The sequence below is a fragment of the Podarcis pityusensis genome (genome assembly GCF_964106645.2).
Source record: "Podarcis pityusensis genome assembly, chromosome: 7".
NCBI lineage: Eukaryota > Metazoa > Chordata > Lepidosauria > Squamata > Lacertidae > Podarcis > Podarcis pityusensis.
In genome coordinates, this window is record NC_138031.1 from 62,103,302 (window position 1) to 62,118,221 (window position 14,920).

Below are 14,920 nucleotides of genomic sequence, written 5' to 3' on the forward strand. Positions count from 1 at the left end.
GGGAGCAGATGGTGTCTCTGGTCCATCACCGTGTAACGGATACAGCTTTTAATACAGTGAATGTATTTTTACTGTAGGAAAAGAGAATACTGCACTTCTTGTGTTAAGTTCCTAATCTGCATGAAGGGTTTCCTCCCCACCCTGGAGAAGTGTTTCTTACTGCTAGAGGGAGTTGCGGGGGTGGCCTCAGGCTGTAAGGCAGGGTTTCTCAAACTTGGGTCCCCACTGGGGATGAAGGGAGCCGTTTTCCAACAACAGCTGGGGACCCACTTTTGAAAAACCCTGCTGTAAGGGTCTCAGTCAGTCCTAATTGGGTGTGAGGATACCCATGTTTGATCTTGCGTCTCTGTTGTCAATGGCTGCTGTCCCTTTACAGTGGTACCTCTGGTTACATACTTAATCCTTTCTGGAGGTCCGTTCTTAACCTGAAGCACCACTTTAGCTAATGGGGCCTCCTGCTGCTGCCGCAGCACGATTTCTGTTCTCATCCTGAAGCAAAGTTCTTAACCCGAGGTACTATTTCTGGATTAGCGGAGTCTGTAACCTGAAGCGTATGTAACCCGAGGTACCATTATATTATCCAGGAGCGTTCAAGCATCTCTGGAGTTATTCCCTGCTTGCTGTGTCCGACTGGAGAAAGCTCTCTTCTACACAGGATGGCAGTTAAACATCTGATTTGCATAGCCCTGTCTGTTGGGAGCGAGTGGGCGGAACTATCTTTTCAAAGGTAAGTAAGTTCCTTTTCTACAGGAGATGGATGTCATCACAAGTCCAACACTCTGCTTTCAGATGTACTGGTTTTAGACAACATTTTAAGGAGGTTTTTAAAATCCTAGCATTCTACTAATATCTCTTCTGCACATTTTGATTGGTGCAAGGAGTGGGTCATGTGCACCAATTAGGTTAGGTCTATAGGGGAATTTGATATCAGGTGCTGATAAACTAACATCATCATGGTCAACTTTTGCAATTCTATGGACTTTCCACGTGAACAGGTGTGAAAGGGAGTTGTATGCAGACACCAGGCTGGATGCAAAGGTCCCTTTTCATAGATTGAAGTGCCTTGGACCCGCTGTTCTACTAATGGAAGGGGAAAATTCCCTCCAGTGCCACTTCCCCCTCTGCTAATGTCAGCGGCATTTCCAACACTGTTTTGCAAGGTCCCCCCAACCCTCCTGAGAAGCTGACGGCTCAGGAGGAAGGAAAATCCAGGACCCTTTTGTGATTTTTCTAGCACATCCCATCACCATTATATTTATAAACCAAGCCTGTGATTCTTAAAGGGTGTGGCACACCACACTGGTGGGGCAGGAGAGGACGGCAAGCATGGAGGGAAGATTCAAGGACAATCAAAGAAACACTTAAACATTTCAGTGTAGTATAGGATAGTATCAAAATGTATTTTTTTACTTTGCAGAATATGGATAGATTTCTTTTCAAGATGAGAGCAAGAACATAAAGTGATACTGAGGACAATCCTTGTTGTATTTTCCAATGTATTTCATATATATATATATATATATATATATATTCAGTATGGCTTGAGAAAATTTATATTCTGAAAGTGTAGCCCAGTGAAAAAAAGTTTGAGAACCTTTGAACTAGACAAATGACTACTATCTAGTATTAATCCAACATTGTAGTGTTGTATTCAGAAAATGGCAAAACAGGTCCAATTTTTTTGCTTATCTTTACAAGTAGTAATGATCTCTCCCCCTGCCCTCTACAGTAAAACTGGTTTGCATCTAAATATTATTTATTCAGAAATAGTGACAAAAAAATTGAATTTGGCAAGGCTATTTTGATGGAAGTAGGCCCTGAAAGTAATGTGCAACTTCCAAATGATGTTCACCATAAAAACTCAGTATCACTGTTTGAACAATTCAAGGCATTAAAAATAAGTTATAATTATCTGATTAATGTAGATAAGTTCCAGATTGAAGACACAGGTCTTTAGAATACCAACTGTACAGACATCTGTAACTGTTTTACTCAAGAAATTAAGTGGACTGTTGACAGCCCACTCACTCCAGTGGCAAATCACCAGCAAACCTTTCTTAGCCAAGAATTACTGCTGCCAACCATTTACTACAGTATGAATAGACAATTCCTCTTTTTTTCACTTAATGACAGCTGGGTACAGAGTTTTCTTTCTGACATCTCTAGTTTCTGTTGCCTGTTAGCTAGTGTTCCATGTTTTCTGCACAAGTGTGAGTCAACAACCTGCAAATTTAAGCTGAAATAGTGCTTGCTTATACCTGGCCAATCCTGCAAATAAATGATTTTTTAAAAAAACTGACTTCATTAGGTTCTACCCACTATTCACAAAGAGATACCGTTTCCTAAAGTCTGTTACACTTAGAGTACGGGCTCCAAAATGGTTTCCCCCCCACAATGATATCTTCAACAACCCTCATTGAGGACAGAAGATCTAGCAAACCATGTGAAAGTTTTGCCTTATTCCGCTAACTTTAACCTTACATACGGCACCTCTAGCATGTAAACATAAGCCTCTTGTTTTCTCCTTGTTGCACATTTTAGTCTGGATGACAGAAACACATCTGATAGGTATATTCAAGACAGAAGATACAGATGCAGTGCAAGTTATGAATTTATTCATCGACTACAACACTGGTTTTATAAAAGCTTAATTTAGCATTCCACTAACATTTGCTCTAGGTTCCAATTTTCAAAACCAAGTAAAAAACATAAGTAGGCAAATACCAGCAGCTATCTATAGTGGAATCCATAGGCAATTTCATGTCTGCTGCATATCAAACATAAAATATAAAACAGTTCTACACCACTTAGAAGCAACTAAGACATGAAAGTTAACTTACCCTTTTCCTTGGTGAATGGAAGTCAGTGATATTCTGCATACTTCTTTCTGCAGGCTGGAAAACAAAACACCCAAATTAACAAGCGTGATTAAAACAACAACAACTCCATGCATTAAAAAAGTTTGAAGACTAACTTACAGATGAAAATGAAGAAGATGGGATTCTTTTAGCATCCTGTTGGAAAAACAACAGCACTGAAGTAAGTTAAGCCATATGTATTCAAAGCAAGAGTTTGCCTAATGCAATACAGGATTAGAAAGCTTCATGTTATGTACTGAATAAATAACATTTCAAAGAGAGAAATTTACCGCTATTGGGCTTGACATCTTCTCCAGAGACTGCAGGATGCGCCGTGCAGTAGAACTTGTCACTCCATAAGATTGTGCATTCACTTGCTTGGCTTTCATCTGCCTTCTTACTGGTGTCTTAAAAAAACAAGATTATGGATGTTACATTGTGTGATTTGAAGCTTTGGGTCTACACACTATTACAGTCAGTTATCATGTTGATCTCCAAAGGTCTAGAAGGGATTTGGAGAGAAAGGACTCAAATATACTCAACGTGGCCCAGGTAGCCTAATGAGAGTATTTTCTGTAGACCTCATACATATTAATATCCATCATATATACATTATCAGTGAACGTGGACTTCAGGTGTTTCAGAGGGAACAGATGACAGGTCCCTGCCCACAAAGAGTTTACAACTTAAATTATAGTTGTTATGCCCTCACACACTGCAAACTCAAGTTTCACCATGACACGTTCTTGTAGTGCTTTATTGTCACATCCAAATTCAGCAACTAACCTGTTTGGACATTTGCAAGTCATGCTAAGCCACATTTTACCACTGCTCTGGTTCACATGTAACACTAAACCAGGCTTCCTCAACCTCGGCTCTCCAGATGTTTTGAGACTACAATTCCCATCATCCCTGACCACTGGTCTTGCTAGCTAGGGATCATGGGAGTTGTAGGCCAAAAACATCTGGAGGGCTGAAGTTGAGGAAGCCTGCACTAAACCCAGTTTAAGATTATGTGCATAAGCTAGAATGAGCAAAGTTTCAGGCTCACAAACTCCATCCTTCACTCTTTTCCTCCTGCTTGGCTACAAGGAAGGTCATTGCTAGAGTTTTTGTTTCGTTGCGCAAAATCATTTCACATATGATGAAAACAAGTGACTTAGGTACACAAGGCAGCTTCGAAGACCATGGTTTAACAATGACTTGTTTAGAAACTGAATAGTTATTTTAAGCCATGATCCCTTCCAAAATGGCATTCCCGCCTTTTCTCTTTTACAGTACCCAGAGCTGCCTGCAAGAGTGACCTGCAGTGAGGCTGGTGGTAAGTTGAACTGGCAAGGAGATTGCCCTGCCCACCAGGTGGACCCTCTAAAGAGTGAATTTCTGCCAGTGGAAAGGTGGGTGGTGACAACATAGAGTTTCTGGCTTGACAGTTCCCCACTCCTCTCCCCCAGCACAGCCACAAGGAGACAGTACTCATTTCTGTTTTTTAAGTAGCCATAATTTAACATTACGTATGAACCAGAACAGGCTGAGATTCGTTTGTATTCCAGAGCTGCATCACTAAAGTTATTGTTACCAAAAGAATGAAATACTTGTATGCATATACTATGGAAAGTACAACGTGAAAAGCTATATCAGAATTATTAATATAAGTAGCTTCTTCTTTCACATCCTCCATAGATCACCAGCATTTCTGTTACCTGATAAGGAGTAATCCGTGCTTTAGACTGCCTTGCTGCTGCAGCTGCACCACCATACATGGTTTTTCCAGGATAAAATGGAGAATTCCCAAGCTGGCTTGTCTTAAAAGCTGATGCATTACCAAGTGACTGCAAACACATATTGATATCTAATTAGCAAAATGGATACGGAAGTAACATAGTTAAAGAAACGTTGTGCAGTACTTACAGGGGAAAGGGCTCCAAAAGCAGACAGATTAAAGCCAGGCTTTTTAGAGCTGGTGGCTGAATGCTGAGAAAGGGAGACAAGTCTTTCACTCTCCGAGGACCAAAGAGGTGGTACTGAAGCAACTTTTGAAACTGTTATATCTAAAAAGACAACATGTGTACATAACTGCATCAATGCTCTTTTTATATTATAAAATAGTGATCATTGATACTACGATAACCACAATATTAAAGTTTTGTCCCCCTACATTTCCCATTTTGCAGTCCAGAAATTCTTTGAAAGAAAATACACTACTTTTCTTTATCTAGCTCATGGAAAGAAGGGAGGGATGGAGGGAAAGAAGTGAGGAATTGAGTGAAAGGAGGAAGAAACTGAGATCTATGGAGGTTTTCTCCCCTCTTCCTTTCCCAAAAGGAAAACATATATAATTTAACAAGTGGGAATTCATGATACATAGGTCTTAATAGTTCTGATCTAGTAGGTTTCCACACACACCCTGGCAAAAACAACAACACTGGCCCTTAATGGTGTATACCATTCCAATGGGCTTTTAAAAGTGCCTAATTTCTTTCTCCAAGACTAGTTTGTGATGGCTGACTCCTGTTGTTACTGTGTTCTTTTAAAAATATACTACTATGTTTTATTAGTCGCTGCTCTCATCTGTTCCTGTTCTTAATTGTGTTTCATGTTGTTTGCAAACTGCCTTGGGGTCCTTTGGGTGAAAAATAGCATAGATATATTAACACGCCTAATTTGGCTCTCTGCATCGAAGGACCATGGGATAACTTCCTTCCCTCATACTCTGCTGCCTCTCCCCACTCCCCCAAAATAACACTGCATTAATAACATCAGAGTCTTAAAATGTACAGTTAATATCTGCCATTTGTGCACCATCTCTTCTAAAGTGATGTCAGTATAACAAAACCTAGTCACGTTATGGAATAATCATACAAAAAGATCCTAATGATTCTGGTGAACTTTGCTACCTTTATCAGACGCCCTCGAAGAAAAGCCACTTGTAGTTGAGATGTTGTCATCATCATGCTGAGAGGTAGAATCTTTCATTTCTTTCCCAAGTGAAAGTCCAGAATTACTAATTGGAAATGCAGATGATGTGGAGGGTTGACAAAGTGGAGGTGGGGAATCCAAGATGTTGAAATTAAGATGACTCCGGTGGAGAGAGGGTCTTGTTAAAATATCTGTGAAGCTTAAACCAGATCTACTTGTCGAGGGCTCTAAAGAGGAACAAAGCAGCACAATCAGAATTATCTTAAGTTGCAGGTATGCATACGGAACAGTCAAAAGCTATTTACTGTCAACACTAGTTCTATTGCTAAGCTTCAAGTGTAAAAAATAGACGATAAGCTAAATTTAACCTGTGCCACATACATGTATGGTTTCATCTATCCATCTGAGAATAGCTACTACATTTCTTCCAAGTACTACATTACTACAACACAATATAAATGATAGCACTGACAGTGAAACATTAGTTGCGATGTTAAAAAGATGATCCTGGGTATGCCAATCTATACTCTAGTGCAGGGGTCTGCAACCTTTAAGACAAAAAGAGCCACTTGGACCCGTTTCCAAAGAAAAAAAAACTGGGAGCCGCAAAACTCGTCATTATAAAAATAACTTTTTTGTCACTTTTTTATTATTTCTTTGTTTGACCCCTCAGAATTACTCCTCCTCATAGAAATAAACGTTAAATTAACAAGTTACCTTTTTTTGTGTGTGTGTGTGTGTGTGTGTGTTCTTCACTCCCCTTCAAAACAGTGACCAGCGTACATGCCCCCTTTCAATGCAGTGACCAGCGTACATGCCCCTTACAATGTAGCGGGCGGGCGGGAAGGTGACGGGACGGTGCTTGACTAACGCACGCACCGCCCCCATGCGACGTCACAGCCAGTACAGCGCACAATGCGCCTCCTCCCCTCGCTAGTATCCGCCCCGGAGCCGCGGCAAAGGTGTAAAAGAGCCACATGCGGCTCCAGAGCCGCGGGTTGCAGACCCCTGCTCTAGTGCTTAAATAGATTCCTAATAATAACAACAGAATATTTTAACATGACAAGTTAAATCTAAAATGCAAGGAATACCACCCTGAGTAATTTGAAAGCTACAAAACAATTGTTTGTCTATCCATGTGTAAATAATTATAAAAATATTTTGCTACAAGTTCAATTGTATCAGCTCTCTAGAATATAAACTGCATTACTCACCTATCTCTGGGAAAGGGAACTGCATGACTAACATTTTCTCTTTCCAATAATCCTAATGGAAGGATATTAGGCTGTCTGTCAATGTTTTTAATGAGGTTTTTATTATTGATGTTCTGCAATGTGTTTTTAAACACCCTGGAATCTTTTGATAAAGGGTGGTATATAAATTGAAATAAATAAATAAAATTATAATAATATAAAAAAGAGGCTACCCATCCAATGCAAAGAGTTACCAGTTCAAAGCTTTGGTTCCATTTGGAAAAAAATATATATTAGTAAAGATCAATGGTAAGCTTATCACTTAATTGTTGGCGATTAAATTTTTATTCCACAGCAACATTTCAGACTAGGAGAATGGATGAGAACATGAAAGAATAGCACTTTAAAATCTCTCAGCTCAGGTTTGGATGCCAAGACCCTACTGTGCAGAAGTTACTGAACATCTACATCAACTTTTGGGGGGGGGGAGTGGTAAAGCAATCAGAGATACACATTTCCTTATCACACAGCAGGATCATATATATTGGACTGAATTTAACACACAAGACAGGGATCGTGTTTGTTCATCTCTTGCCATACTAGGTATACTAAAAAAATGTATACCTAATGTATACTAAATGTATACTATGTATACTAATTGTATACTAAAAAAAACCCCAGAATTATAATTGAGTACTAGTGCAATGCTTAGAATGTTGGTCTCAAAAAACAGTGCATGGTAATGCTAGTAGGTAAAATGGTGTCGGCCGAAACACTGTGTCCAACATTTCACAATAATGCTGAAGTAACACACACCAGAGCAGGGTGGGCAAGATTTTTGGCAGGGGAGGGTGAAGAAGACTTTTATTTCTCCCATTATTTATGATCTTTTAAAAAAACTTTTTAAAATGCTTTATTATTCGTTTTCCATATATATACAACACATAGTCATCTTTATTTCGATCAGTCCAATAAAGATAACAATGTACACAAACCATACATACAATTTCAACCATGTATTTTCTACACGAACCTATGACTTCCCATCCTCTCCGTATTTTCCTTTATATTAAGCATCTTGCTTTAGTTTATCATTATTGTTTTGTGAAAATTCTCTTTTCTATTTCGATATTGTTTTCCTTCATATGTACTATTTACAGAAATAATTCAAAGGATGTAACCATGCTTAAGTTACAGCTGCTTTTCAAATAATTATTGAAATTATCCCATTCTACAATGAACTCCTGTCTGGGCTTGTCTCTGATTCTTTCCGAAAGAGATGGTAATTCTGCATATTCTGCCAATTTGAGTAACCATTCAGCTCTTGTAGGGAGTTTGTCCTTTTTCCAATATGTCGCAATAAGCACCCTCGCGGCCGCGGTTGCGTACAAGAAAACTTTCCTTATACCTACCCTTGGGAATGCCATTATTTCTGATCTTATATTGACATCAGGTCTCAACCACCTGTCAAAGATGGCCTGTGGAGGATGAGTAATTACAGAGTTGGATTTAACCTGGCAGGACTGAAATACCTGCTCATCAGCTGATGGGGACGGAATTATATCCTGCTTTCTGCAAATATCGACCATGCATGCGTTGTTCCTCATAGGGAACAGGAACTTGCAAAACTAAAACCCGTCTCCTGCTCATCTGCTGACGTCATCTGCCCATCAGATTAGGAGATGGGTGTGGTTTTAAAAATGGCCTTTTGGAAGAAAATTTAAACCCCTGGCAAGCTAAGGTTGGCCAGTAGGTTGAGGTTCCCTACCCTTGCACCAGAATATCAAGGGGTCTGTAATTACTCTCTTTTAACAGAATATTTGACGTATATAAAATAGCATCCCTCAGTTTGCAGTTAAGAAAACCATTAAAATGTTTTGATATTTGTAAATAGATCTCTAGAACAAATTGTTAGACACTAGCTGTGAGGTTGGAGAAGATATTTAGCCTACCATCTAAAGTAATTCTTGTTGGCTCGGGAGTAATTCGTCCATCAATCTCAAGGGTATTGTCAGCATCATCATCTTCAAAGGCAGGATGATAGTTTATATTCTCCTCTAAGCTCCTTTGTTCACTTGGGGATTCCTCTTCGCTTTGCCTGAAATATCTCTGAAGCCAAGCTGGAACAATACTCTTCACAGATTCCTTAACGATATTTACAATTCCCTATTTTTAAGAAAGAAATAATGTTTTTTAAATTATATCTAGAATAACAAAGGCCCAGTTGACAAAGTTATTACTAGAACCTACCAACAGGCTGTTGGTAGTTGTTTACAATGCTATGAAGCTGCCTGAAATAGCAAATCTGTTATAACTTCTGTTCCAATTATATTCATGTTCCAAACAGGTGCTTGCATTCTACAATTTACGCTTTAACCCATGATTCCTCAGTGTAGTCATCTAGCACAGAAACATCCCCAATGTGCAGCCGTCACCTCAGTTCTGCTACTCTATGATGCACATGACCAATCCCCATCTTCCACCCAAGCTTGGTGGTGGAACCGGCAACAGGCATCTTTCCCAGAGTGTTCAAAACACAGTGCAATGAAAGGGACAACCCCTTTTCGATTTGTTCATTTTGGTGCCCTGCCGCCAAAGTGCTTTGAGTGCATCAGTAACACAGTGCCAAAATAAAAGTTCAGTCTCAAAGGCATGCCATGAGGTCAGAAATTATATTTCTACACTTTAGGGGAGGAGAAAGGCCCTGGAAACTACATGTTTTTGGTTGGTCCCAAGGCCAGGCTCAATTTGTAGAGCAGGGGTAGGCAACCTAAGGCCCGTGGGCCGGATACGGCCCAATCACCTTCTCAATCCGGCCCGCGGACGGTCTGAGAATCAGCGTGTTTTTACATGAGTAGAATGTGTTCTTTTATTTGAAATGCATCTCTGAGTTATTTGTGAAGCCTGCCTGGTGTTTTTACATGAATAGAATGTGTGTTTTTATTTCAAATGCATTTCTGGGTTCTTTGTGGGGCACAGGAATTCGTTCATCCCCCCCCCCAAAAAAATAGTCCAGCCCACCACATGGTCTGAGGGACGGTGGACTGGCCCATGGCTGAATAAGGTTGCTGACCCTTGTTGTAGAGCCTTGCTAATGAATCCTTTTGAAGTGAACAAGAGAACCCAGCTCCTAAGTGATGGCAAGACATACAGGGAAAACAAAAGCAAGATTTCGCTCCCCAAAATTATTCAGAACTGCAAGATTGTTCAACCTATGAAGGACTCATCTCTTTCACTTTGAGAAAATAATCCACACACTTGACTTTTAGTTTGTTTCCTGAAATGAACACAATTACCTTTAACATACACTTTTGAAGCACAGAAATTTTACTTAAAAGGCATTACACCACCCCCCCCCCCGCAATCCAATCTAATTCAATGTAAATAGTCGGGATATTAAGAGTAGCATACATTCAGCAATAATCCAAGGATTAAAAACCACTGAGCCAAAGGAAACAAGGTAATTGCAAACAATTTCTGTTCTACCTTCAGTGAAGGAATAATTATATAACACAACAGACTTGAAACCCGAAGTATATTGTTCCACACAAACTGACACCCCCACAAATGGATAGGCTCCATAACAGTCGTTGGCACCATCTAGGAGTAAGAACTTCAAATTATCAGAACACATGTGTTATGGCATATCTGAATCATTACATATAAAATATCACAGATGTAATAGTAAAGTGTGGATGCTAACACTTGTAACTTCAAACAATGAGTGGGCAGGCTCATATGAGAGGATACAGTTCTTTAAGTATTAACTGTACAGGACTTTAAAAGCTAGTCAACACTTTGAAATGGGCCTGAAGTCAGTGAATTGTTGCAAAAGGCAAGGGGGCTATCACATGCATTCCTCCAAAAACTGGCTCTGGTCAAACTTTTAGTTGCTGCATTCTGGAAAAGCAGAAGTTTCTGAAGAGTTTTTAAAAACAGCTCCCTGTAGAGCACATGTCCACAATCCAACTGACAGAATTAAGACGTGTGTGTCAGTGTAACTCAATTTTTATGATGTTTCTGTTCTACTAACTTTTAGCAGTTGTGGTGTATTGGGGTTTGTTTGTTTTTAAATTGTGTAAGCCCTTCTGGGAGCCTTCAGGCTGAACAGGAATCTATTAAAATTTGTAATTTATCATTTGCCCAATCATTAAAAGACCAAAAGGTAACTCACAAGTCTGTGAGTAAAGTTGATTCACTGTCTGACTTCTGCCCATAGTTTATTGGCAACTTTGCAATTCCAATGTAGGTCACAGTTGTTCAGGTTTTCCACATTTCTACCACTTGGCTTTGTCGGAGGCATTAAGCCTGATCAGTATCACTGGAGAACAGTGTATTCTTTATAATACTTTTTTTTTTTTACTGTTATGAGTCTGAACCTCAATCAAGTACTGCAGTTTGTGGCCTTCTGACTGGGCTAGTTTTATGGTAAATCCTGATTTCTATTTTCCATATTTAAATGCATTAGGCCTAAATGGAATACAGCTTTTTCAGTTACTTGACCCTTTATGTTAAGAGTGCCAAGTTTAGTTGCCAATTGGTTAGCAAAGTGTGGAAAACAGCAAATTAGAACACCTATGTTTAAAGACAAATTTGAGATTGACACAAATTACAGATAAAAAAATTATAAAACAGATTATAAAATTATGTGCAACAATAATGATTTTTGACCATCTAAACTACATATAGTCAGAGTGTTACGAATTTTAAAAGCTTAAAAATTAAGACAGATAAAGCTATGCTTTTTATCAGGGCTAACCTATTACAGATACTTTTAAAATTACCATCTCTGTTTTTACCTCCTATATAAGGCAGCTTTTACTACACTTCCAGGCTAGTCATGGATTACAATATTCATTTCAGAACAACCTGCTGTTAATGTGTTCGTGAGTAATAAATTCATTTAAACTTCAGAAAGGGACAACTAAAATGTATTCAAGGTCATGATCACAGAGAGGAAAGCAAGCAGTAGTGTTCTAAGCCTCAAGGCATCTCATTACTGAGTAGTAAAGAATAGTGACTCCTCTTCAAGGCAAGCATGGCTTTAAAAACCATCATCATCAGACGGTCAAATTGAGAATGTTTTAGTTCAGATCCACTATATCTTTAGACACATTCTTAGGGGACAGACTTTAAAAAAATGTAGTCCATTGGATCAATAACTGACATGTAACTATTAGCTCTTCTAATAATTGTTATCCTATTGAGATGGTACTTTGAGAACAACCTCCCTTTGTTGCATATAGCAGAGGTGGGGAATGCCTGGCTCACATGCCAATCTTGCCCTACCAGGCTTCCTCGTTTGGCCCTTGAGGGCATTGTGGTTGGGACTTGACTGGAAGGTTAGGACTTGTTCAATCTCTGCTTTGTGCAGCTTCCAAAGAACCAGACAACCAACTGGTTCCTGGGAGCCTATGAAGCACTGCACAAAGTGAGGATTTAACGCTAAAGCAGGATCACTCTCCCTTCACATCAGGCAATGTGAAGGGAGAGTGGTGATATTGCTTTGTGCTGGGCTTGGGTGCATAGGAGAGCCCAGTGCTAAGAAGGGTCACTCCCCATGCATTAGTATCCAACTCAGGGGTTATCAATTTTGAGTTTTATTTTTTAAAAAATGATAGCAGAAATGCCTATATACTATCTATGATGAGTACAGAATAAGGGGGACTCAGTTAACAGAAACTAGGGTTAAAGATAGCTACCAGTAATAATCACTGCCCAAAACAGGAGGAGGGTGCTCATTTTTAGGGTAACATTGCACAATGGGGGCCAACTATTCTTTCATCAATGATCAGATCCATATCATACATTTAAAACACTTTAAGAATCATGGTTTCTCCCAAAGGATCCTGGGATGTGTAATTTGTTATGGTCACTAAGAGTTATTAGTAGACTCCTCATACACCTACAATTTACAGGCCAACCACTGTAGAAAAACTGATATGAGAGCATGCTATTTTGGTGCAGAAATATTTGCAAGATCCAGACAAAAACTTCCATTCTTGCTTTTCTTCAGGGAAACTAACACACCGCAGATACTTCCAAAAGATAAATTCTCAAATATACAGAATGCAAGGTTATCTGTTTCAGAAAAGAGCTTATTACTAAGTATAATAGAACATTATTAAAACGTTCCACATCCAAATTGGATCTGAAGTTGTTGTTGCTTGTTTTTATTGTTGATATTTTTATTGTTATTTAGTTTGGGATGTATCATGCGAAGCAAACCATAGATAAATAAATAATGCTTGAGTGTGGCACACATTATAATTTAGTACACATTTTTGATAATATCAGTAAGATTACATTTTCATGGTAACTGCCATGTTTAGGTGTTGTATCAAACTCCACCAGACTCAGAGTAGACGCACTGAAATGAATAGAAATAAGTTGGTCAGGACCATTAATTTCAATGGATCTACTCCAAACTGAACTACCAATGACTACAACCCTGGGATTCAAAGTCTGAATCCTTCTTGGGGGTAAGTTTTATCTAGATCACTGACAGCTTCAGCGGTACTAACACATATTGTCATCTCACCACATAATATTTTGACACCAAAGTGACCTGCAGGAGGATTCTCCCACCATGAAAGCATAACATAAAAAGCATTTTAAACACAAATACTTTTATTTTGAATCAAAACTATTATTTTCAAACTCTCAATTATTTGTGCATTAGTAAAATGATTATATTTAAGAATGCTCCTAAGTGTTGTTAAATAGACTAGTATTTATTTTCTAGTAAATAAACAATAGTCCTATTTCTTTTATTTCATTTATGAGTCACTTCCTTTGAGGCATCCTGAAGCAATTTACAACAATATATATAAAACAGTACATAAATAAAAACTTAAAACAACTGCACATAGGTGTTTTTTTTAAAAAGTATTAGAAATATGAGAGAGTTTAAAATGACAGCAAATACAAAAGACCAGTTCCAATCCAAAACAGGTACCAACCTGGATACAGATTTTAGGGGTTTGTTGAAAGAGGGACATCTTTAGCAGATGCCAAAAAGGCAATAGAAAAGGCACCTGTCTGATATGCAATGGAAGAGAGTTGCAAAACATAGGAACTATTACAGTTCTTCAAGAATGTTCGTATGACTTTTCGCACCTTGGGATCTGGCCCACAGCTGTCCCTCCTTCCAGCAATCAAGCTAACAAAAAAGGTACTATTTACCGTACATGACTGGGGCTTTTCTCTATCTTATGTTTCATTGCAGGACGAAGGGCTTTTCAGCGGGGAAGTAATGGGGATGGGGGAAGAGGTGTGAGAGAGAGACAGTGCCAGAGAGAGGGGTGGTAGAAAGAAAACAGGTGACCTACTGTTAATTCTGGCCCTGGCCCTTTTTGGTATCAGCCCTGCTCACCACCAGTTCTGGCTATGTCAATGCCCGGTGTGCATCACAGATATATTTCCCATGAGTGGGTGAAGCCTTTGACATAGGGAGAGGTTCCCCACCCTTTCTATAAGCAGTAGCCATTCAAAATGTCCCCTACTGCTGACTGGGGTATCTAACATATGACTATCACCATTCAAACTTCTTTTGAAATCAAATGAAGCAGAGTCCACAGGGGCCTGAACAAATTATGCTGTGGCAATGTAGCCCTTATGACATACTACCTTTAAAATGCGCATTCACTGTGGCATATTCCAAGTTTTTCAGAATCAATTCACCGTCTTTGAAATGATTCAGAGTTTAACATAAAGCACTGACACAACTTTCAGAAATCGAGAGCATAGCAGAAAGAGCAAACAAAATGTTTCCAAAAGAATGCTACTCTGACAATTTGGCCTAAACATGTTTGCTCAAATTCCAATAATTCAAGGGGATTTGCTCACAAAAATGATTAGGATTAAACCTAAATCCATTCAAGCATACACCCTTAAACCAAAGCTTAAACACAACCAGAATAATTTTTTTGCAGTTTTTTGTGTGGCCTT

At 39.0% G+C, this 14,920-nt stretch overlaps 1 protein-coding gene and 1 long non-coding RNA gene across 8 annotated transcripts in view; one reads left to right on the forward strand and one right to left on the reverse strand.

The window, feature by feature from the left end:
• Window positions 1-14,920, reverse strand: part of NUP153 (nucleoporin 153) — a 42,802-nt gene that overhangs the window by 22,106 nt on the left and 5,776 nt on the right. For all 4 annotated transcript variants that reach the window (XR_013989183.1, XM_081015272.1, XM_081015271.1 and 1 more), the window contains exons 2-8: window positions 8,923-9,136; window positions 5,756-6,004; window positions 4,770-4,909; window positions 4,562-4,690; window positions 3,149-3,265; window positions 2,979-3,014; window positions 2,841-2,894 (exon numbers count right to left, since the gene is read on the reverse strand). Coding sequence is in view for 3 of the 4 variants with exons in the window: in XM_081015272.1 (XP_080871398.1) it covers window positions 2,841-2,894; window positions 2,979-3,014; window positions 3,149-3,265; window positions 4,562-4,690; window positions 4,770-4,909; window positions 5,756-6,004; window positions 8,923-9,136 (939 nt within the window). In the remaining variant the exon portion in view is untranslated. The remainder of the gene's footprint in view (window positions 1-2,840; window positions 2,895-2,978; window positions 3,015-3,148; window positions 3,266-4,561; window positions 4,691-4,769; window positions 4,910-5,755; window positions 6,005-8,922; window positions 9,137-14,920) is intronic.
• On the forward strand, window positions 734-7,580 carry LOC308482306. Of its 4 annotated transcripts, none has more exons than XR_013989188.1 (4): window positions 734-820; window positions 2,894-3,039; window positions 4,137-4,255; window positions 7,326-7,580. It is a non-coding gene; the product is annotated as an uncharacterized lncRNA (long non-coding RNA). The 4 variants fall into 4 exon arrangements; XR_013989189.1 differs by having other exon boundaries at window positions 4,137-4,179; XR_013989190.1 differs by lacking the exon at window positions 7,326-7,580 and adding an exon at window positions 4,542-4,680 and having other exon boundaries at window positions 4,137-4,179.